Raw genomic sequence first — 23,466 nt, 5'->3', positions numbered from 1 at the left:
CACACTGTTATTGAGGGCACTAATCAACGTAGTTCACGTGACGCACGAGTTTCCCCGACGGGCGGGCAGGCAGGCGGGCGGGCCGGCGGACAGACGGATAGTCGGACTCAGTGCCATCAGCTGCAGTCCGTTGTTGTGGCAAATCACGCGAGGATGAAATTCCGATTCCGCGAATAGAATTCATCCGTCGACGTGCCGACTAGCATCGATGGGAGGCTATGTTTGCGTCGGCGGCGCAAGGACGAATTCTCTGACTGAGACCGATCCGATTCAATCGATGAAGTCGCTAAGCATATCATGCAGCCGCCAGACGCGGAAGAGATCCCTGGTGACCCTTCCTTTGGTCGGGCATGAAAAAGGCATAAGCTTCGAAAGATTCCTGGGGGAGATCGAATGGCGATTGAATTCTTGCTATCCCTCGATTGACACGACAAAATGTCGTCACGAGAGTCTTCAAGATGATTGCCGGCGGTACGCGGTACGCCGGTAATGGTCATTGCCGACTCCGAGAATTCCATAGCTCGCTCTTGTGACGCGGTCCTCCGGGTCACGTCGGGTCGGGAACTTCAGTTCGAAATTGAATACCGCTCTCTTCTCAATTCTACCCCGGACCTACTGGCGGAAGAGAGATGACAGATGACTAAGCATTATTCAGTAGGCTGACTCTCGCTCCGGAGAAAGTCGGAATGATCGGCTTGTGGAGGCTAATCGTTTCCCACAACGCGCCGCAAGAGTGAGAAAAACTCGAACATTCCGGACTGATATGGACTGGAACAGGGAGGGTGCGACATTCCCCCAATGAGGACCATGAATCCAGTCGAACCTTCACGTTGAAGAGAAAGGCGGTTCTGATGCGCGAAGAATCCAGCTAAAGACCTCCCGGTGGCCGCACGGATCATCTCGCGCGACGCTCCTCCGAACTCCGAACGGGGTCGTCGTCGCGCCGATGACGTTCGTCCTCAAAACATTGCAGACTGTGTTGATCCTCTGTCCTCTGCGGCGCGCCGAACAGCTGACCCGGCATTCCACTGAGGAGTTCGTTCCCTATTTGGGATTCGGCGCTCGCGGCCGCAAGCGCGACGAATGCTCCCTCGGCAGCTGCGATATTCGATCTTCTCCCTACGAGTTCCCTCGGTTCTACCGCGGAGCAATCGCTAGGAAGCAACGCAAGAATGAATTACGATTCGAGGAGTCTATCTCAGTTGGGTGAGAGAACAAACCATCGCGGCCCTCACTCGAAATCTACCGAGAAACCCGATACCTAGAATTCTCGATCGACCGTCTCGACGATTGCGCCGTGGACGCGTCGGCGGGTTTGGAAGCTGCCATCTCGAGCCATTTCGATGAGCGAATCGGAGGGCCGACTTCAATCATGTGTATGAGGCTTTCTGGAAAGAGGATAACATCATCGTTCGTGTGGGATCTATTGTTTCAGGTCCTCATGACGTGGAGCAGCTTCGTGATATCAGTCTCTGGGGTCTACCATCCGCCGTGGTTGATAACTACCAGGGCAAGGGAGTTCGGAAAATGTTCCAATGGCAGGTGGAGTGCCTGATGACAAAAGGAGTCCTCAAAGGTATTGGCCGCGACCCCGGTCTCAAAAGCCTCTGGGAAGATGGTGGTCTGGGACCGTAGATTTTTGCCTCAGAATTGAGTTGCGTTTTGACAATCACTCAGGGAAAAACTTGGTTTATTCTGCCCCAACGAGCGCTGGTAAAACCTTGGTGTCTGAGCTGCTGATGCTGAAGAAGGTTCTGGAAACCCGGAAGAAAGCGGTAATGATTCTACCCTTCGTCTCCGTCACCAGAGAGAAGATGTTCTACTTCCAAGTGAGAACCGAACCTCGATCGCACATAACACCGTTTACCTCGAAATAATGAGATCTTGTTGTGATAGAAGAGAAAACTGCTGAAAGGTCAAGTTGCGCGAACAATGAATTCGATTCCAGGACATGTTTTCATCGGGTGGGATTCGGGTCGGAGGATACATGGGGAGCCATCTCCCCGTCGGAGGCTTCCAATCGGTCGACATCGCTGTTTGCACGATTGAGAAGGCGAACGCGCTCATCAATAAGCTTCTCGAGGAAGACGTCATCGATGAGATTTGTTGCGTTGTGGTTGACGAGCTTCATATGCTCGGGGAGTCCCAGAGAGGTTACCTCCTCGAGTTGCTGTTGACCAAGCTGATCTTCTACCGGAGGTATTCCGAAAGATATCATGTTCATTGATGGCTGTCCTGATTTTCGCGCTCCCTCTTCCCTGATCACGATCCTGTCGGCCTATCCGGTCCTTCATGGAACACAAAAATCAATTGACATGAGGATCGATTTGATATTTTGTAGGCAAAACGAGAATTGTGATATACAGATTATCGGGATGAGTGCAACGCTACCCAACTTGGACCTTATCGCCGGCTGGTTGGACGCAGCTCTCTATACAACAGACTTCAGGCCCGTTCCTCTGACCGAATGCCTCAAGGTTGGAGCCGAGTCACCCCGAGACATCACCACGTCCGCCGAGGCTTCGATTCCGCTACTGAGATTCCCGCTCCCTGTCGATGACGTAGACGGCGCGCTGTCTCTGATCGTCCACACTGTCTCATTGGGATTCGGAGTTCTTGTGTTTCTTCCAACGAAGGCTTGGTGCGAAACCATGAGCCAACAGATCGCGAGGGCATTCCTAGCTGTAGGAAGACCACCACCAGATCCCGAAAGCGTGCCGCCGGATTTACTCGAGCTGGGAGTCAAGCTCCGCGCAGTGAATAACAGACAAGCGATTCAGGCAAGTTTTCCCAACAATCAGATTCTGATCCATTCGTTCATTATGCTCACTCAGTGGTATCGATTGGTCGAGTAGAGACGTGCGATCCGTCGTCGAGGGCGAATATCACTTGCTGAAACTTCTCTATTCCCCTACAGGACGTTCTGGAGCAACTGAAGCAGTCGCCAGCAGGTCTGGATAAAGTTTTTGAGAAGACCGTCCCTTTCGGAGTCGCCTTCCACCACGCAGGACTGACCTTCGATGAGCGCGACATCATCGAGAACGCTTTCAAGGCCGGTGAGTGGATCTTCGGTCCCAGGAGTCCACGAACTGCTCGAAAACAATTGGAGTCTCTTCATACATTCTATCGATTCTAGGAATTATAAATGTATTGACGGCGACGTCTACCCTATCGTCTGGAGTGAATCTGCCCGCGCGTAGAGTGATCATAAGGACTCCGATTTTCGGGAGGCAGCTCCTCGACGTCATGACCTACAAGCAGATGATCGGTCGCGCGGGACGAAAAGGTCGAGACGACATTCCACCTGAAGATATCGTTCTCCCGATTGTCGTTCGAGCCGCTCTTTCAAAATTTCTGATCTCGGTTCTAAACAGGCATCGATGAGCGAGGCGAATCGATACTCATGTGCAAAGAGAATGAGCGCGCACAGGCAACCAGGCTGGCGACGATGAAACTCCACCCCGTTCGGAGTTGCTTGAGTTCTCGAGGCTCCGTATCTTCAGGATTGAAGAGAGCCATCATGGAGGTGATCGCGTCGGGGAAAGTGAAATCCCTCAAGGACATTGATACGTACATCGAATGCACTTTTTCGAGCAAGTGCATTGAAGATCACGACGACGGCTCGACATCATCTGCGAAAGACTGCGTCGATTATCTCGTCAAAAACGACTTCATAAGCGTGAGGCTCATGCTCGACCGCCCTCGTCCGACTAGCACATCGTTCCTGTATTGACATATACAGTGTTCATCCGAAACTAACGGAGCCTCTAATCCAGGTCTGCACCGAGGACGACGAAGGCAGGGTGACCCCCACCAAACTCGGCTTAGCTGTACTGGCCAGCAGTCTATCCCCCGATCAGGCGCTCTTAGTTTTACGAGAGTTGAAGAAATCACGACAGAGCTTCGTCCTCGAAAACGACCTCCATATCATCTACGAGGTAGGCAAGTCAGAGAGACGGATCATCATTCGAGCTTGAAAATCACGTGGAGTCCGAGGATCGTTTTCGCGCACTTATCCACCATCCTACTCACGGTTTCGAAACTTTGGATCAGCTTCAATAAATAATCCCGGGCTACAATTTGCTCTCAGGTGACTCCGTATTTCATCAGCGAACAAGCAGCTATCGATTGGATGCGACTAATGGAAACATATGACGCCTTGACGGAAGATCGGAAAAGAGTAGCAGAAGTCATAGGATTTGAGCCGGCTTTCGTTTCCAAGTGCATTCGAGTAAGTCTCAGCACTAGCGATTCGACGGCGGAAGCCAAGAACGGTTTCCGACAGAAGGTCGCATTTCTGACAGGGATTTCTTCACGGTTTCTTAACTCGTCTGATTCTTCTGGCAGGCTGCTGCATCGAAGCGTGAAATGAGTTCGAAAGTCACTCTTCATCAGAGATTCTACGTCGCATTGGCCCTCAATGAGCTCGTTCAGGAAGTTCCTCTGTCAGAAGTATCGGAAAAGTTTGGCCTCCAGAAAGGTTTACTACAAAACCTTCAGCAGAGCGCTGCAACATTCGCAGGTAACTCCTATCTCCTTCTCTGGATCAATGTTTTCCAATGAAAGTTGGTTTGATTTGAGGAATCGAGAGACTTTGCTCTATTCTGTCTACCCCACGGAACCTTTCTTCAAATGATTTTATTGGATCCCTCCTTGATACGTGATCTCATGGAACCGCTACCGGAATTCAGGAATGGTCTCGATATTCTGCAAACGTTTGGGTTGGCACAATCTGGAATTGCTCATTTCTCAATTCCAAAAGCGACTACACTTCGGGGTTCAACAAGAGCTTTGTGAGCTTCTGCAATTAGTCCCTATGACGGCACAGGTCAGTCAGATATCCTGGAGCAGGTCAAAAGTCTTAAGACACTCAGGTATCTAAATCAGGGAGAACGGAAATTCCAGGTAGCTAGGATACTTTTCAACGCGGGCTTCACAAATTTGCCGCAAGTGGCTCGCGCAGAGCTTCATGAAGTCGAAAGCGCCCTTAGGAACGCGAGAGCTTACCAAACCAAGTAAGTTCATATCGTATTGAAATATTCTTGTTTCCAGACTGACGACTGACGTGAAGAGAACCGCACAGCTTTTCGAATGATTTTCCATCCATTCTTAATCTTTCTGTTCTCTCCAGCAACGGCGAAAGCTCTTCGGAAGTCCGCTGGATATACCTGAACGGATTCGACTCGTTGAATGAAAGGAAAGCAGCAAGAATACTCATCGACGAAGCCAGGAAGACTTTACATGATTGGTTGGGTGTGAAAGTAGACTTCGACAAGAAAGAAATGCCTTTGAGTCAGCAGACGCAGGATCCTGCGAATCCTTCTCAGAGTAAAATTGAAAAATGCGAGCCTTCCCAACCAATGGACGAAATCCACGAAAATCAGCAATCCGACGGGATCGAAGAAGATCCCGGAAACTCTCTCCCGAAAGTCACGGAAGAATCCGGCGAAAATTCGGAAATCGAGGATAGTGATGTCGAAGAACTCCAAAAAGATGAGGATCGAGTGAACCGAAGCATGCCTCCCGCCGACGGAAAGTCCTCGGAGGCGGGAAGTCCTCGAACTTCGGAAGCCGCAATGGATCACGAGGATCCAATCGGGGGAATGGACTCAGATCGTCTGGATCAGGGGGATCGGAGCGAAGATGTCCCCAGGAGTAGCTCAAAAGTTTCTCTCCCAGCGTCGAATAGAGTTCAAGTTCCACTATTCTCCACTCCCAACCAGTCTTCTTCGGCCGCAGATGTGTCCATACAGGTAGGTCCAGCTCAAACTGGTGTCCAGAGTTCAGCTCGAAATTCTGACGAGAGATAAATGCATCTGCGATAGTGGACTGACTCGTCTTATGACAGGGTGTTGCCAAGGAGGGTAATCGCTCCGTGTTGTCGAATACGGCGAGCTCCGGTTTGTTCGACGACATTCTGTCTCCGCCGAACGCGGCAGACGACATTCGAACGAGTTCTGAGCGCAAAGCGAGTGAGTCGATTGGAGACTCCATTTTCGACGGGGTCAAAACCCAGAATAGCACCACGGACACCTCTCTGTTCGACGGCATACTCACCGATGGTAACCCCCGGCCACCTGATCCGATTCCAGCGGATGTCTCGACAAGCGACACGACTGCTCCGAGTGAGTTTTCCTCCCATGAGATTCGGTCTCCCCTAAGCCCACCATTCAATCGAATCGTCCAGCCCGAATCACCACCTCTCCCTTCATTCAAGTTTCTATGATTCTCAGGGATCCGTTTGACTCCAAGCAAACGAAAAACGCTATTGGAGGAAGCCAAATCATTCTCGGAGTCTCTGAGGACGGGCGGCATCAAGAGGCTGAGCGATGGCGAGCCTGGTACAAGCCGGAAAAAAGTGCGGCGGAGCTTGGAAGAGGCTCAAGAGTTCCAGCCACGGGTCGAGGATTCCTTAGCGATTTTCAACTCGAGTCAAATGGACGGCATCACCCAGAAGACTAAAATCGCTAATATGCAGCCCAACGATAGTGCTGCAGATTTAGACTGTGTTCTGACTTGTCTCTCACGACCCAACCAGAGCGCATGCGTGCCTAATCCCGAAGCCCAGGACACGCTGGACATGATCTCTACTTTATGTACGCCCACACATACGGGTGACATGACGAAATCTGTGTCAAGTCATGATTCGGACAGCGACTTGTTCTCCGACGGGGAGAACGGTACCCCTAACAGAAACGTCAAGGAGTCGACCTGTTCGGAGCAGGCGTCCCTCGAGTGAGTACGAGAGAATGGATTGTTCGAGCCTTTACTACGAGTCGACCTTCTTAGCAGAGCCTCTTTCCTCTGCTTCCAGACTCCGTATTTCTTCAGAATCTTCTGTCAGTCAAAGAGAAGACGTGACTTCATCCACTCTAGAAAAAATCCTCATTTTCCGAAATGTCATGGAAAGTGAGCTCCTGCAGAAGATAGAAAGCGCGGGAGGAAGGTGAGTTGTGGAATCCCTGAGTGGTGAGCATTGCCACGGCTCAGCAATTCTCGGTCCAAATATCATCCTCCTGCGTTCCAGGATCTCCATAGTGCTAGACACCGAACCCAATGAGGAGAGGGTCCGTATCGGACCGATGCTGGTCCATCCCCAGAGTGTAGAGGACGTTCCGGCCCTGACTTTCGAAAACAACCGAGTCACCGGTTTTGTTTGTGCCATGAATTGCGCTGAGGCGTATCACTTCACCTTGAAGAACAAAGACGACCCGTCGTTGAGGCTGCTCACAAAGCTATTCCAGGGTCGCCATACGATCATTTTGTTCGACTGTATCACCCAGCTCAAAATCTTGATGGTGGCCTTGGGGATATTCCCGGATGGCCACTTCGTGAGACTGGAGGTGCGTCCCCCCCCAACAATTCGTCGCATTTTCCAGAACGAGTCACCGTACCTAGTGGGTATATTGACTGCATAGATTCATCTAAACACAGTGGGAGGCTCAATATGGACTTTTTCTCGAATTACACAGGACGCATGCATTGCTCACTGGCTGATCGACTCTTCAATCTACAAGCCTACATTTGAAAATTTGTGCAAAATATACTTCCCGGAAGCTCTGAAGATTCTGAAAAAGAAGCTCAAGATCCCTCCGTCTTGTCTCAAAGCTTGTGTCCATTTTGAGCTCATGAGTATTTTGAAATCGGCTCTGAACTCCAAGGAGATATCGAGGGACATTTTCACGAAAGAGATGAAAATCTGTTGGGTACTCGCAAAGATGGATTTGAACGGTTTCGGGTAAGCGATCGACGAATAATGATTCCCGCTGCGATCCATGATTCATCAAGACGCTCTGTGCATGGGGAGCTCGTTGGGATTGTGCACTGCGCGTAACTCATTCGTGGATTCTCTCTCATCAGGTACGACGACAAAATTTGTGAAGCGCAGATCAACGCTCTCAGACTCCTTCAGTTTGAGCTGGAAACGCGAATGATGACGCACGCTGGACGTAATTTCAAGATTTCTTCAGCAGTCGACGTCACGAAAGTGATATACTCGCTTTATAAGGTCGGTCGTGGGGAACAATCAGCATTGGGACCGGGACACCCAGGAATTTTTTTCCAATACGACCGCGCGAAGATTTCCTCCAAGTCCTTCAACAGTCTCATCTTCCAGGAAAAACTGGTCCGGCTCAAACTGATCACCGGACGCGAGCAACCAAAAAGTTTGAAGCTCTCGTCGAAATCGATCCTCCTGAAACTCTCCGAAGACGGTGAAGAGTTGCCCCAACTGATCGTTGACGCTAGAAAAATCGCCTCGATCCTAGCTCGGGATATGTATCCCATTTTGAGAGCGAAGAGCTTCCACAGTGAGCTAAAGCAGCACCGGATCTACACGAGATCGACGCCGTACACCATGACCGGTAGGATGGCGCTCGAGGATCCGAATCTCCAGAGCATGGCGCGGAACTTCAGATCAGCTGATCACGATATCCTCATCCGCAAGGCATTCGTTCCCATGCCGGGAGCTGTGATACTTAGCGCGGACTTCTCCCAACTCGAGATGCGACTGCTTGCGCATCTATCGGGGGATCCTCTATTGTGTGAGATGTTTCGAAAGCCAGAAACGGACATTTTTGTCCAGGTCGCTGCACAATGGCGGCAGATTCCAGCGAATGAGGTCCTGGATAAGCACCGGCAGCAAGCTAAAGAATTGTGTTATGGCATTATATATGGAAAAGGGGTCAAAAGTCTTGCCGAAGACTTGGGCGTGCCGCTGGCCGAAGGCGAGGCTTTCCTGAGGAGCTTCCATACCGCATTCCCCGGTTCGTATTGCAGCGGAGGATTACGTAAAATAATTGCTCTCTCGGTGCATATAGATCAGAAGAACCGTCAACTGAATAGCTTTCAGGTATATCGAAATTCACGAGTGAGATCATTCTGAATTGCCGACGGACAGGCTATATATCTACGATGTCGGGTCGGCGTAGATATCTACCGCAAATAAACTCCTCGAAAGCTGCAGAAAAGGCGCGGGCCGAGAGACAAGCGGTGAACTCGACAATTCAAGGCTCTGCAGCTGACCTCCTGAAGAGCTGCTTGATTGAAATCGACGCTGAGCTGTCGAGAAGATTTCCCGACGCTTCTCGACCGCATCGCGCTGCACTGGGTAAGAAATGATGGCGCTTCAGTCGTGAAATTCAACCATAGCGTACCGATCATCTTTGGGTTTTTTGACCTTCATTCTAACGAGTCTTTGAGGGAGAAGACTCGGGGCCAGAGTGACCAGGGTATCTCTTCCAGACCCTCGGGAGATTCCCATTCGCGGGGCTTTCATGGTTATGCAGCTCCACGATGAAGTCATCCTCGAGGTCAGTCGATCTCCTCCTTTCGTTTGGCTCCATCTTCCTTTTTGTCCTCCATTCGCACGACAGCGGAGATACTTCGTGGATTATATTTTATTTCCCATCCGATCGCTTGCCAGGTGAATGAGGCTATCTTGTCATCCGTCTCACAACTAGTCCGATTCAAGATGGAGCACGCTGCCGCATTGCAAGTGCCTCTCGTCGTAAAACTGAAAACGGGTCCGCATTGGTCGAGCGTCACAGCCTTCGATTGTCTTTAGTTGTACCTCTTCGATGAACTGATCACGCTTCACCAGGAGCAGGAGCTCAATTGTTCAATCCCATCACAAATCTGTTCGTAACTTATTGCTAGATGACGAATTTCTATGGCATGTTTGTTCAACCGAGAGTATCTGAACTTCGGTTCTAGTGGTCATTTATCATTCAATATGTACTGTTATGTATGCGACTTAAAGATTTTATTTTAGCTGGTGGAAGTCCGAATAAATCCCAAGCATGGGAAGAAATCGAGGGTGCGCTCTCTTTCCTGCACATTTTACTCTTTGCTAATCTCATCCATCAGAGAAACGAAACTCTCATCGGCGGTGCAAAAGGTGTTTTATTTTTACAAGGTTCACGGTTCTCATATTTTGTTTCTCAAGTTCCGAATTCTCGATTGGCAAAAGCCCAAATTTTTTAGCATCACGATATGGATGACTCGAGTACAGTATTCGATTCGAATTCCATGATCTCGATGCTAGGGTTGTATGATCTCCCGGCTTTCCACGCTGATATGTGTGGATCTGATAGAGTTCCGAATTCAATCAGGGCAGCTCAAACATTAGTTTGTTGGACGTTATTTGAACGCTTACGCTTTCCATTATACATCGACCCTTATTCTATGACTAGATTTTTGTTCCCTGGTGAAAGACCTCTAAAGATATGTGGAAATTACTGCGATCGGTCAGACCGTTAAGTTTAATACGGAATATGCCGTCGTCCCAATGACCGGAATCACATTACGATCATTGCAAGCCCTTCACCACGCCGCGCCGTGGCGTTGGGTGTCTCAATTTTTTCCATTCAACAATCGATCACAGGGTTGCTAACTTAGTCTGGTTTGTACGAGTTCCTAATCGAGAATTTCTGGTCGAGAGCTGATTCTTCGAATTCATTTCCCCCCAGCGGATGGTACTCGGTAGGAATCAGGAGTTTCCATTCATGTAGAAAGTTCTACTCAAAGGTCGTTCTGTTGCGTCCCATAGGTCAACCATGGAGCTACTCCCCCTTTAGTACGCCGCTTGTCGCAGCCGGAGGACTAAGGGACTCAATTAATTAGAGCATGTATGCACATCAGGGACGTTTCACAGATCCAGACTTGCCTCTTCACTCTCCATCGAAAATCAAGACCGCTTTGGGCTCTACCCTTGTTTTTCGGGGTCGAGGATTCCCAAGTCTTCTCGCCGGTCTGAAGTCATCCGAAAAAAGCCTATAATCGCCTACCACATCGAATGTTGGCGTTCGACCAAATCTGCAACTTCACAGCCATATGGGTCAGTGGCGGATCCAGGGGGGGGGCCAGGGGGCCATGGCCCCCCCCCAAGAATCTTCGATCCCTATACAAAAGCATGGGCCGCGAGGTGGCGCGTCATCATTTTCGGCTCTTTCCCCCCTGAAAATATGACTTGCCCCCCCCAAGAAAAAAAGCTGGATCCGCCCCTGATATGGGTAATACCATCAAGTATCCGACCGACGTCCAACAAGGAGTACATTGCTTCCCGACGTATAATGGAAGAGGATATTCGGATCATGTCGCCCAGATTATGAAATATTTATCACACGTTTTCGTAGCCATTGTTTCCATGAATTTGCGATGATACACAACCATGTGGATCATTGCGGGGAAGACTGAAGCAATTCGAATTTTTCTCGCCTGCATTAGGACAATATGCTCCGCTTATGGCACATCGAGAGTAAGCTCCGGTCTCGAGAATGCGTCGCATACGACAATAAGTCGATCAAATGGAAAACGCCGGGCCGAGAAATAGCTCGCAGTCGGAAAGAACTGGATTCGTAGTCTCATCGGATACGCTCCCCCGAAGTCTAAAGCTTTCTGAATACTGCGCACTGAAATAGATCCCGAGCAATCTTCTTCTTCTCGCCCTTGGTGGAACCTGCATAGAAACTTGAGCTTTGCTCTACCCTTGTTCCAATGGAAACGGCGATAATTCTCCAGATTTTACCTGTGCCCGTGTGAGATGTGTTATGCTCCCGGATATAATATATTGGATAGTTGATACCTCCCAAAACGGATATCTCTTTTGTACTTGAACCAGTTATTCATGCGGAGCGGAAACGTGTCACAGGATAAGGCCTTATAAGAGCTCGACGCGAGTCTGCTCTTCTACTTCACCAACCTTCATTTCGTCCACACTACACACATGTAGTAGTAATTCCGAGTGAATGTACGGAAATTTCGTTGTACCGAGCGCTCGCTGATAGTTTATGCTTCTATTCATGGGCATAATACCTTACTGACGGTTCGTCGACGAGGAAAATGAAAGGTTCTTCCGGGGACCTTCGAGTACAGCCTTCAGGGCCCGGGCTGAACGAGCTACGTCATCGATCTGCTGCGCGAAGCTCAAAAACAACAAATGTTTCCAACAACGATACCTGTACCGCGTTCGCCTCGTTACACGAGAAACAGTGTTTAGTGATCTATGTATGTATATATATATATTAGACATGGATAAATTAAAGTGTTGCGAGATCAGCCACCCGAAAGCGATCTGCGTCGGCAGCCTCCAGAACTACATACTATTGTGTCACCTAGGAGAGCATCGCGGAAAAGGCGACGCCGTTATTGGATCTCCTCTGTGAAAGATACACTCGACTCAAGGTACACGTCATGTCATACCCTCATAGATTAATACTGGATCGGAATCCCTCATTTTGGCGCTGCCATCGGATAAATAATCACGAGCAAATTAAGAATCGCCTTCGGAACACGAAGGCAAATCCCCGTGTCGAGCTTCTTCAACGCGCTCTCGGCATCTCAGCGATTCCCTCGCCGAAAACGCCGTTTCCCTTCGTTTCGTGCTCGCCCTGATATCCGTCATCTTAATTTAGGTTGCTGTCGATAGTTCTAGTTGAGCCGGAGAGAATTGAGCGCGATTCGCTGTGGCCGTCCGCGATCACCAATCGCTTGTCTTCAGTCCCGATCAAAGGAGTCCTTACGTTGTTATCGCCTGTACAGCTGGAACGGCACGCTTTGCCGTTCGTAGCTCTCAACGCACAACCTTCTTAACAAAACCTCAAACCGCGTCAGCTTTGACGGTCCCGTTGGCCGGCGGAGAAATCACTTCGGGAGGGTCTGAGGAATTCGTAATCGAAATTGAGCTCCCGGAGCTGAATGCTGGGATGTGGGGCGGAATTTTTTGCGTATCCGAAATTAATAGAATCGGAACGGAAAACTCACCCGTGGCGATAGTCACGTGGCTGGATGTGTGGTGTGGCGTGCTTTGACCCGTGGGTGACTGGGCCAGGAGATTCCCAGTACTGGACGGCTGCTGTGTCACGGCGCCGTCCTGTGCAGAGGCTTGTCCCCCTTGGCGGTTTTGTAGCAATCGCATGTGACGTGCACGAAGTTCTTTCGGGTAAGGGGTGGGCGAACGCACGAGCTTCGCCCCCGCCTTGCCCAACGAATCGCCAAGAAACTGTATACGTCCCTCCCTTTCGCGGTCGGCAGACTCCGTCGGCGTTAAGCTGTGGAGATAACATCGCGATTCATCGTCGGATCTCCGCCTGACAGAGATCACAGAACTACCGTCTTTTTTCCAAACGCCTGCTCCACAGGCTCAAGGCTCGGGAGCTTTCGGCCTGATCCTCTCGAACGAATAGACTGGAGATCGGAATACATAGATAACGATCAACAGACAAGTACCGTTCATTGCTGGAGCTGTATCCACCCTCCTGGGGGAGCAGATAACAAGTAAGTCTTCTTTGACCGGTTGCATCTTCGGATTGAAGGAGAATCAGTGGCTTCGTTTGGTTCTCCGACAGCCATAGCGCGTCTAGCTGCTTGAGCCTTGTCAGCGTTGCCGGGAGATATCTGCAACGGGCATTAGCATCGAATCGTCATCAAGTCAGGACGGATTCTTGCGTCCTGATAACTCGACAGAGGAAAATAAGAGACGCCGTCTCGCGACGAGCCCCTGTGCTTCATTTGTGTCGACCTGATTTCGTCAGTGATCGCACTCACCGTAAACGATTGGCAGACACGCTGAGAACCTTGAGATTTGAGAGATGACCAATCTCGTCCGGAAGATCGACGAGCTTGTTATCCCTCGCGGACAGAATTTTCAGTTCGTTACAGGAGCCAATTTCGGCGGGTAGTTCGTCCAACCAATTCGAGTCCACCATCAGCAGCGACAATTGTCGGAGGAGTCCGATGGTTCCTTTGAGAAGATCAGGATTTGAATTCTGAACAGAAAATCGAGAGAACGGGTCGGGGATGGACACCCCGAACTCCGTTCCGTTCTCCGTGAGCCTCTCCAACTCACCAGGCAGATATTCCATGTGGTTCCCGTTTGCGATGAGTTCTTCGAGCAACGAGCAGTAGCCGAGGGAATCAGGAAGGCCTAGGAGCTGATTATCATCAGCTCGGAGCGTCGTCAGCTTGGTAAGTTTGCCTATCGTCTCCGGAAAACGGGTGAGACGGTTCGAAGAAACGGTCAGGTCTACCAGATTTGTGAGGTTCTTGAAGGCGTTGTCTTCAATGCACGAGATCCGGTTGTTCGAAGCATCGAGATACCGGAGTTGTTGCAAATTTCCAAGGAAGCCCGGCAAGTACGACAATCGATTACTGTCACACCACAACTCCGTCAACGAGACGAGTGATCCTACAACTTCGGGCTGAAAATGCGAAAATTCAATCCGATTACTCATAACTCAATGATGAATTATTTCGGGAATCCAGACCCGGATCGAGACCTGGGCCGTTCCAAGTGACTAGTGTGGCCCGTAGGGTGGACATCGTTTGACACTTCATGGTGAGCATGAACTCATGCCTCGTCGTTGCCTCATTCACGGTGGAAGGTTCTCGGCTGTTTTTGGCGCAGGAGACTGTTCCGAGATGCAAATTGATCATCTCCAAACTGATCTGCTACACCGTCATTAGTCGCTCTCGACGGATAATTTGTCATTACTCTGCGAAGTCGTCGGACGGGGTCTTTCCGCCCGGAATGGACGTCATTGACGATCAATTGATACTCTTGTTGCCGGAGGTCGACGGTGGGCTATGAGCATGTCGACAAATAATCTCCGTGGACGGGTGATAGCCAGCGACTCCAGAGCAGCGGCTACGTCACCCCAGTAGAGTTTTCCGTTCCCACGCGCTGTGAATTCTAAGACTCAGAACTCGGATTTCGTCGAGTCCGAGGCGTTGGATTCACTCCTGAACTCGATATATTTGTAGGCGCATTGGTTTCAGAAACGTGTCGTCGACGGTGTCCTACGAGGCGGGATATTATTCAAATGGCGCCGCTCTCGAGATGTGCGTCAGCTGACTTCTACCGCTCGAGCGGCAAGAGCGGAGCGCGATACATTCGTCTGGGAAATTGAATATGCGAACAAAGTCTCTCAGGACGAGATTATACCCGCGATGAGTCTCCATCGCGTCCGAAACGTGGAGTCCCGACCCAAGTTAGTTGGAATTACATTACACTATCTCGTCGATTCCCGAAAAATCAATCCAGTGAATACGGGGACTGGGCTCCGACAGGAGCACAAAATTCAGCTCTAAACTCAGAGCCTCGAAGGCGATACAACGATCGATCTCTTATCTCGCCGACGTTTGGTTCTCGGGCTCCTCGAGGACGAAATCCTCAGCTTCGTGGTATCGTATCTAGAAGGATCGTCTAAGAATAGGCACGAGGGCGAATAAGCAACTTTTGTAGCAAATAGAGCCCCGAGTCCGCACCTTCCCCAGAAGAGCTCCGGAGGAAACCGACCGCTGCCATGATGAATATATTGGCGCGGCCGCGTGCCGCCGAGAGAGTAGCGACAGCGCTGAGAAAGTCAATTTCGGAGGAACAGCGACTCGCTAATGCCTCCGTCAGAGCTTCCAATCACTTTCTCGATGGCGGCTGAGTGAGCTAACACGGGTCGGAGCTCATCGATAGAAGTTTCCACCCGGGATCGGTTCAGGGAAGTCTTCGAGGAAATTCGGTGTTTTCCGGATTGATTATTATGCATCATGCCGCGCCGTAAGAGGCTTCGATGCGTCTGGAGAGGAAGGAGAATTCCGCTCGAAGAATGGAATTCGCATCGGATGTCGGCGGCGACATAGCTCGAGTATGCGGCAGAGGAATCGTTTGAAAATAATGCTTCCGATTCCCCCGCGCGGGATCCAATTTTCGAGCGGCTGGATCTCTCGGCGGTGCAATGCGAAATTTCTCGCAATTAATGCTTCATCTCGACGCTCTGGCGACCGATGCGTATCGCTTTCAAACACAGAGTATTGTGCTACGAATAACCCTCTCGCTTGTCAGGAGAGCGATTCATATAGCATCGACTTCCGAAGTGTTCCCCGGATACATGTACGGATACACTACGACACTCGTGTCTTTCTGGCGATATCCTAGCTATGCTCGAAGGCCCAAGCGGGCAAAATGGAAGTTCCCGATGCCGGAACCGAACCAGCGAAACCTGACTGGTGAGTTGCGGCTGCTTCCAACTTGAAAACCGAGCTGCGTTGGAGCGTGCTTACGCTTCGATCAGAACCGCGCGGGGAGAAGGACTTTTCTTGCCTTATGGAGTCTTCTCATGTCGCGCATCCCCACTCCCCTCCGCGCATCCGAAGGACCGAGTTGAGCTTGTGGGAATTTCGAATCCAAGGACTGTAGTGGGTCGGAGCTGCTCCATCCGTGTTGTAAATCTCGGTTGTGTTGATGTAGAGGCTCGTCAAATCCCGTCAAGCTCTTTGTGTCACGGAAATGCACCGTTGAGTTTTTCCATAGGCTAAGGAATCCATAGTGATTTCCATCAAAAGGGTCGACCAACCAGGAATTGATATTTGTAGTTCCCGTAGCCATGGTTGGGGCGAAGATCTCCTGCCGATCGCTGGAGAAAATGTCGAGCGAAACTTCGGCCAGAGCATCTCGTCTCGCTGTGGACTCACGCATCGAAATGATTCTCGGAATCCGCGATTGACCTCGACGGACGCTTGGAGGCTGAATATCAGTTCTAATCAGTTTCAAAAATCTTTCGCGCCTATTCGAGAGGATATTCGTGGCAGGCGGTATCTTTTCTCTCCTCTGCACTTCTACCAATCTCGACTCAGGATCTCCATAACGACAACCTCTGGGAACTTTGATATCCTACTGCCGAAGATTTACTTAATTATCATCGGATGGATGGGTTCTTCGCATGCGATCCCACTCCTATCTCTGGGGAGCATCCCGCCGAGTCCAAGAGGCGTCGTGAAATACCATTCGGGGTCAGACAGCATGGCTAGGCAGATTTCCCGAAAGCCGGAGGCAGAAGATATCGAACCTCGACTACTCCACATTCGATGTCGGGAGAACAGCTAATCGATTTCTCGGGGGAACAAATCTGAAGCCCTCGCGCGTTCCTCTCGACACCGGGAAGATCGAAGTACCCGCGATTCCCCATCTACAGAATATATCGGGGAAGTTCTCCGCCGTCACACAGAGGCGTTTCATCGGGCTGAATTATGCTGTAAACGAAGCAGTCGGTGAATGACTCGGAACTTCATTTGACGGCATGAACTTGGCAGAAAATTGGATCCGACGTGTCCTTCCCTCTGCTGCTTCGTCTGGGAATTGAAGTCCCATGGCCCAGTTGCCCTGGGCGGCTCCTGCTAAAAATATCCTTCAACAACTCCCGACTCGAAGGGCTGGCCGGACAGCCGACTGCATAGCCAGCTCATGGCTGGCTGGCTGGCTCGCTGTTGCTGTCCCCCCTTAAATTAACGCCCGTAACGAGACTGACGCTGCGCAGATGCAAGCGAGCAGCATAGCGGTCTCTCATGTGACTATCAGAGTATTGTTATTTTTATGATGGTTTTTTTTCTCGGTCCCACCATCGACGCGGCTCGGCCGCAGACTTGGCGGACCTCTGATACGTTGCGCTCTCCTATCCCGAATGAGACTCATATTTGCATGATCGAGATCATTGGAGCGCATCGACACAGGCGAAGCCGTCGGGGAAGATGTTTTTTTGGCGTTTACTGTCGTGGTTGAGAATCCCGATGGTTGCGTGGTCGAGGGCTCCACCCAATTCTCGTTCGTTCCCAACTCCTACTCACCATATCTACGAAATCGTTCTGTCCTATGTCCAGCCTGACCAACTGAGTCAGCCTTGCCATGGACTTTGGGAGCGCTTTCAAGTGGTTCTCTCGCAACTCTAGGATACGCAGCTTGCTGAGACGTCCGAGATTTGCCGGGAGAAACTCAAGCAGAGTGTCATTGAGATACAACTCTTCGAGGCTCACGAGCTGCGTGAAGCTCTCGGGCAGCTTCGATATCGGGTTCACCGATGCGTCCACCGACGAAAGAAGTTTACCTGAAGCGGGAAAATAAATTCTCAACGCTGTGTCTCTCTAGAGTTCATTCGACCGCTCCGTTTCGTCTGAAGAAAAAATAAAATGCTCTCTCCGACAAAATCGCCCACAAGCTGCAATACACACGGTGTTCCAAGGGTTTTTATTTATTGCATCCCCTCGGAGCCCTCGCTCGGAATACAATCGCAGCGCTCTTTTATTGCCCCTGTCCATCCGAATCCGAGAATCTGTCGAGTTTTTCCTCTCGCTTCGCTGCTCTAGGTTTTTCATGGCTCTCGCACCCCTTCGGCATTTCGCTCCATTGGAACGCAGAAGAGAATCCTCTCGTCTTTTCTTTAGTTCGACGCAACGATCATTCAACGCCGACGAAAAAGTTTTCCGAATCAAGAGGCTGATACAATCATCACCGCCGAAGCAAGAACTTCGAGCCGCGAGCATTGAAATGAAATGAGCGCATTTATTGTGTTATGAGTACCACTTTCCATCACGGCCCCCGAGGCCAAGTGAAAACCGAGGATGCCGGTTCCCACATTGGGAACCAAGCGGGGGAGAGCACAAAACTCAGTCGCACGGCTGACCTCGACAGCGAATTTCCCCCCTCCGATTCGGTTTGAACCGAGAACGTGTTCGATCAGCGTAAATTGGCGGCCCCAGACGAGGATTTTTCGCAACCTCTCTACCGGTCTCAGACGTTGAAGCTCTCCTCGATTGAGAGTCTTCAACTCTTTCTCGATTGAAGAAGAATTCAGAGCCTCGGGAGAAGCCGCTTAGGTGAGCTTTTGACCTTTTGCTCGCGCTCATGCACAAACAGTCATCCGGAAGCCGGTCCGGTACACTTTAGGTCTACCTAACGATGTTTACATTGTATCCTGACTATTCGTGGCCCTCAACCCATGAGAATCCAATGCGCTGCTCGTGTTCTCAGCGAAGACTTTGCACACCAGAGTGTTGCGGGTCTGCATTGCGGATGACTCGCTCATCGCGCGGAAGGTCCGGAGTGCTTGCAATTGTCTCGACGACACGGGACTGCACGCTTATAGAATGGATTATTCGCTATCGGTATCTAAGTGTCGCCAATACTCACATCCGCGAATTGATTCGGGAATTTCAGAGATGTTGTTCCGACTTAGATCTAGATGAGTGAGCTGGGTGAGCGATGATATCGCGGCAGGCAGATGTTGTACGTCATTATCCTGGAAGGTGAGACGCCGCAATGCGTGACAGTAGAAGAGCTGCCTGGGCAACTCACCAAGCTGGTTAGCGTCTAGGCAAAGCTCCTGCAGAGTACGCTCATAGTTGAAAATCTATAAAAAGAAAGAAGGATAATAAGAAATCTCCCCGGATTCAACCGAACGCCTCGTCGACGAGAGAGAGATTGAGAAAGGAACAGCTGAGCTCTCAGTGATCACCGATCGCTGGTTTGGCTTGAGCATGGCTCGTACGCTGGCGACATGGGTCAAGAACTCCTTGGCGTTAAGCGCTAAGACTCTCGGAACAGCTGATTGATGCCCCAGATAGGAGCCCGCCCATTCTGCTCTCCGCTCTGACAGTGCAGACGGATGAGCCGCACGAAGAGCAGCAGTGGAACGGTGAGGGCCCCTCACCTCATTGGGAACTTCATCCAAAGTGCAGTGCGAGTAGTCCAGTGCTTGGATATCCTCGGTCTCGCCCTTGAAACACGGGCATCTACCGAACACCATCTCCACGCTGGACTGCTCGATCACAGATATCCGGGATGGCGACGGCGGCGACGGCAGTTGTGGCGGCAGCAGCAATTTTCGGGATGAGAGGGCCTGTTGGGCCGCTTAACGAATTGTGGCGATCGGTGACCAATGTGAGAATATCGAAAGCAACGCGTCATCGTCAAAATTCCGGCGGCATCCAGGGCCCTGTACGCTCTGGAGCCGTTGTTCTCATTGTCCGGCACTTGTTCTTCGAAAGGTGTGGGCCGCCATTTTGACATCAGAGCAGCGACGGAGCCCAGAACCATCTGAAGCGCCGAGACGAGAAAAGCCCAATGTTTCAGTGGGCGAGCTGCCATCGACGGGGCCCGAAGCGCCATCTTTCGGTTACCTCGGCAAACTCGCGCTCTTCTGTCCTGAGGCAACAGACACGGAGAGAACACCTCTATCAGCTGTTCGAGTCCCACCGTGCGCGCTGATGGAGGGTACGTAAGAGCATGCATGTTCCTTCCCGCTATCGAGGCGACCTGGACGGAGCCCCGCGACGAATTCCGACAGTCAACGTCGCTTCATTTCCTTCCCTGTCCCTCATCGAATTGTTTTTTTTGAGATATCTTCTCGAGGTCACTAGGTTACCCCGATGACAGAGCCCTCTTCGATCTACAGTATTCTTTTGGGTTTTTCCACGCTGACTGGCTCGGATGGTCATCGTGGCCGACGCAGCCTCCACTCAAAAGTTCGCGTGTGACTGAAAATCGTGTGACACGAAAGACTCATCTCGAGAGAGCTGCCCACTCCTTGATCGGTCAGGGCTTCGGGACCCCGATGGAGACCGAATGCGTCAGCGACCCCTTCGTCACACTGGGAGAGCCGTCCCTGGGATTTTGTTCAGAATCGGATTTCCGCTTTAAGTAATCGACTTCTTCCTCTCGAGAAAGTGACCGAAAACGAAAATCCTCGTGAGGCTCTCCCGAGGCAGCGAGGGTCGATATCCGATGATTCCCTGAGACGGCCAAAAATTATTGGAAAAGTGAACATGGAATGTCGCACTTAGAGCCTTGATCGAGATCCATACTCCTATCGATCGGAGGTTCATTCATAGCTCATGTTGTCTCTTCGACAGGGAGAGCGAGACCCACCAGGCCATGATATCGTCGGGGTTCGGAATCGAAAGCAAAGATTCCGTAGAAGCCATAAACTCAATTGATAGCGACCAGGAACCGCTCTCACGGGAAGTGCCCCTCTTGAGTGCGACTTCCGTGATACTATGCATCCTCCTGATCGCAACCGATGTCGGGAGGACGTGCGTCTCCTACTCGATGAGACACTTCAACGATGGCGTTTACCCCGTCGACACCACGATAGTCGTCACGGTCAACGAGCTGTTCAAAGCTACGTTAGTGATCGGATTACACCTGTTCTTCGACGGGGATAATCCTTTCAAACACCTCGATGCAAGAATAGCGTTGCCCTGTCTCCTCTACGCGTTCACCAACAACTTGTTCTTCCTGGCGCTACATTACATCACTCCCGCGACATGGCTCGTATTGTGTCAGATGCGAGTCGTCATCCTGCTCCTGATATACCGGATCTTCCTGAAACAGCGGATCACCGCAACTCAGTACATCGGAGGCTTGACACTGATCGCTGGGGTCGGTCTAGCGCAAATCGACGTGGGTGCTGATTTCAGTACGATCCTAGGCCCTGTGCTCGGCGTTGCGGTGCTGAATTCGTTATTCAGTGCGACCGCTGGAGTTTTCACCGAAGTCGTTCTCAAGAGAGGAGGCGACGCAGGCATGTGGCGAAACCAGACTCACCTGTACTGCGGTTCTGCCTTGATCTCACTGTTGCCGGCGCTTGTATCTCGATTCGTCTTCGAGCGCAAAGGTGAGGAAACTGCCAATCTGTCAATCTAGAGATTTCCTTCTCAATCGGCTACAAGAATGGAGGAAGTATCGGAAGTTCACCTTTTACAGCTTTCGACTATCGGAAGACTCCGGAGGTCTTGACGGCATTGGTGCTTCTGACGGTAGTCTTGACGGCCTTCAATGGAATCTGCGTTTCTTTCGTGATGAAAAAACTGGATAACATCGTGCGCTTCCAAGTGTCGGCTGTCACCTACATTGTTACCGCAGGTTTCAACAAGTTTCTGTTTCCGAAGCATTTCAACCCGAGTTCCTGGTACGTGATGAGCATCGCCGTTATCCTCTTCTCCGTGTTCCTGATCGAACACAAGAGGAATACTCCCAGCCAAAACTCCCCAAAGCGTGTCGGATGAGCTCGGATACCTTCGAGCTGGTAAGAAGCGTTTGTGATGAAGTGAACCCCCTTCTTGGGATTCATGCTTAATTTATTCATAATTTATGAACGGTGGAGTGTCGGATATCTGTCCTGCGAGTTGCGCCTCAGGTTGGCGCGCATGGCAAGGTGATAAGCAACGAGAACAGTTCTTTCTCCTCCCAAAGTAGTGTCGAGGCATTGGAAAACTATAAAATTGTTCATCCAACAGGTGAAGTTAGTCTGTTGCTGTTTCTATTGTGTACAGTGTTGCTATACAGATTCTAGGGAATGCAATAAATTGTTTGTTGTCCGCGAACTACCGAGGGGTTTCTTTCGCTCTTCCCGCTGACTCCCCTCAGGAACATGATTCCATAGACAACCAATCAAATTTCCGACCCAAAATGGCTTGGGGCTTCCCACATTTTCGCCGACTCTCCGAATCTCCTTCGGAAAGATGCGGCTCCGCGGGAGCGTCCGACAATATGCGGGCAATACTCACGCTTTCGCAGGCTCCATGATCTCATGCTCCACTGATACTCGGAACTCTCGTTTATCGCAGCGATGGGAAATGAGCGGATCGGGCTTCGAGCCAACGCATGGCAAGCTCCCACTGAATCGCCCCGAGGAAGAAAAGACGATCTACGGAGACAGCTCCATTTATTATTGCGTATCAATATCAATATTATTATACAGATGATATCACCAATCTTCGTCGTCCGAGTCCAAACCAGCCCTCCGTCTGTTGAAAGTTACTTTCGTTTCTTTCTTTTGCGTGCTTGAAGAGAGCCGTTCCAGAATTCCGCGCAAATCCTGAGAATGCGTACGCTGTGATTGAATTTCCTCCACAGAGCTGTGAGCATACGGAGCACGGCATAGCCGGCGCCTCATTGATAGCTCATGACTCTCGACTGGGGATCACGATTGCGCATGGGACTCACCTCATCAGAAATTTTGACCGCACTCCGGCCACCGCCTGTCATTCGTAGAACGGACTGGATCGCGAGCTCGGCCAACTCGGGCTTCGTCATTTCAATCATGGCAAGACGGGCTCGTGCTTCCTGAGTCAATATCTGAACGAAGAATCAAAGGGTCGTGATCCAAGATCCCCTTCTCGACTCGAATAGTGAGCCAAATTATGGGAATGAGAATCATGCATCGCAGAGTCCATGCAAGAACCAACCTGTTGTAGAGCTTGATTTTTCATTTGCTCCGCTCTGTTCCGATATTCCTCTGCCTGCTCCTCTCTGGAGGTGTCTTCCCCGCCGTCTCGTGCGTTTGCTGTTTGGAGCTGAGCCATCCTTTCGGCTCGAATACGAGCGAGTTCCGCGTCTTCCATCTCCAGGTGACGTCCTGGACGGATAACTGACTTAAGATACGGGATACAACGGCACAAGTTCCCCGGAAAGCGCTGCGTAGAATGCTTCTACTCCCAGTCCATATATAAGAAGTGCCGCTTCCTGCGGTGTCACTCTCCTCCTGCGAGAAAGCCTCCGTTGTTGACAAACATTGTCAGGCGGAAATTTTGAATTCGCTGTGAGGCCCCTCACAGCTCTCTCACAGTGCTGAGTGTTGAGAGAGAGGGGTGAGCGAGATGATGTCGATGATCCTTGCCTGGCACCTGAGACATCGTTCGCGC

The 23,466-nt window shown here is 50.8% G+C and overlaps 4 protein-coding genes across 4 annotated transcripts; 2 read left to right on the top strand and 2 right to left on the bottom strand.

Moving 5' to 3' along the window:
- The first annotated feature begins 1,449 nt into the window (after nucleotides 1-1,449).
- PolQ (DNA polymerase theta) lies at nucleotides 1,450-9,812 on the top strand. Its single transcript, XM_018638142.1, has 23 exons — nucleotides 1,450-1,576; nucleotides 1,678-1,829; nucleotides 1,949-2,199; nucleotides 2,342-2,780; nucleotides 2,918-3,056; nucleotides 3,137-3,286; nucleotides 3,375-3,679; nucleotides 3,777-3,938; nucleotides 4,091-4,231; nucleotides 4,348-4,522; nucleotides 4,692-4,828; nucleotides 4,906-5,015; nucleotides 5,132-5,753; nucleotides 5,849-6,125; nucleotides 6,234-6,735; nucleotides 6,815-6,946; nucleotides 7,028-7,343; nucleotides 7,473-7,738; nucleotides 7,861-8,008; nucleotides 8,117-8,765; nucleotides 8,852-9,109; nucleotides 9,244-9,311; nucleotides 9,425-9,812. The coding sequence occupies exons 1-23, from the start codon at nucleotides 1,528-1,530 to the stop codon at nucleotides 9,563-9,565; spliced, it is 5,589 nt and encodes a 1,862-aa protein (XP_018493658.1). The 5' UTR covers nucleotides 1,450-1,527; the 3' UTR covers nucleotides 9,566-9,812.
- Nucleotides 9,813-12,598: 2,786 nt separating this feature from the next.
- Nucleotides 12,599-19,568, bottom strand: LOC100903065 (leucine-rich repeat-containing protein 7). The gene is made up of 8 exons (XM_003739913.1): nucleotides 19,473-19,568; nucleotides 18,953-19,172; nucleotides 17,614-17,870; nucleotides 13,847-14,198; nucleotides 13,546-13,741; nucleotides 13,228-13,395; nucleotides 12,763-13,049; nucleotides 12,599-12,657 (listed from the first exon to the last, which is right to left on the bottom strand). Exons 1-8 carry the CDS (start codon nucleotides 19,566-19,568, stop codon nucleotides 12,599-12,601), a joined length of 1,635 nt encoding a protein of 544 aa, XP_003739961.1.
- Nucleotides 19,569-20,010: 442 nt separating this feature from the next.
- On the top strand, nucleotides 20,011-21,828 carry LOC100902921 (UDP-galactose/UDP-N-acetylglucosamine transporter srf-3). Its single transcript, XM_003739912.1, has 3 exons — nucleotides 20,011-20,035; nucleotides 20,674-21,437; nucleotides 21,527-21,828. The coding sequence occupies exons 2-3, from the start codon at nucleotides 20,696-20,698 to the stop codon at nucleotides 21,826-21,828; spliced, it is 1,044 nt and encodes a 347-aa protein (XP_003739960.1). The 5' UTR covers nucleotides 20,011-20,035; nucleotides 20,674-20,695.
- Nucleotides 21,829-22,473: 645 nt separating this feature from the next.
- On the bottom strand, nucleotides 22,474-23,317 carry PDCD-5 (programmed cell death 5). Its single transcript, XM_003739874.2, has 3 exons — nucleotides 23,011-23,317; nucleotides 22,769-22,900; nucleotides 22,474-22,640 (listed from the first exon to the last, which is right to left on the bottom strand). The coding sequence occupies exons 1-3, from the start codon at nucleotides 23,164-23,166 to the stop codon at nucleotides 22,530-22,532; spliced, it is 399 nt and encodes a 132-aa protein (XP_003739922.1). The 5' UTR covers nucleotides 23,167-23,317; the 3' UTR covers nucleotides 22,474-22,529.
- Nucleotides 23,318-23,466: the final 149 nt, after the last annotated feature.

This window comes from Galendromus occidentalis, unplaced genomic scaffold, assembly GCF_000255335.2.
Source record: "Galendromus occidentalis unplaced genomic scaffold, Mocc_1.1 scf7180000076600, whole genome shotgun sequence".
Taxonomy (NCBI): domain Eukaryota; kingdom Metazoa; phylum Arthropoda; class Arachnida; order Mesostigmata; family Phytoseiidae; genus Galendromus; species Galendromus occidentalis.
The sequence above is the reverse complement of the archived record's forward strand: the minus strand, read 5'-3'. Positions and strand labels throughout refer to the sequence as shown.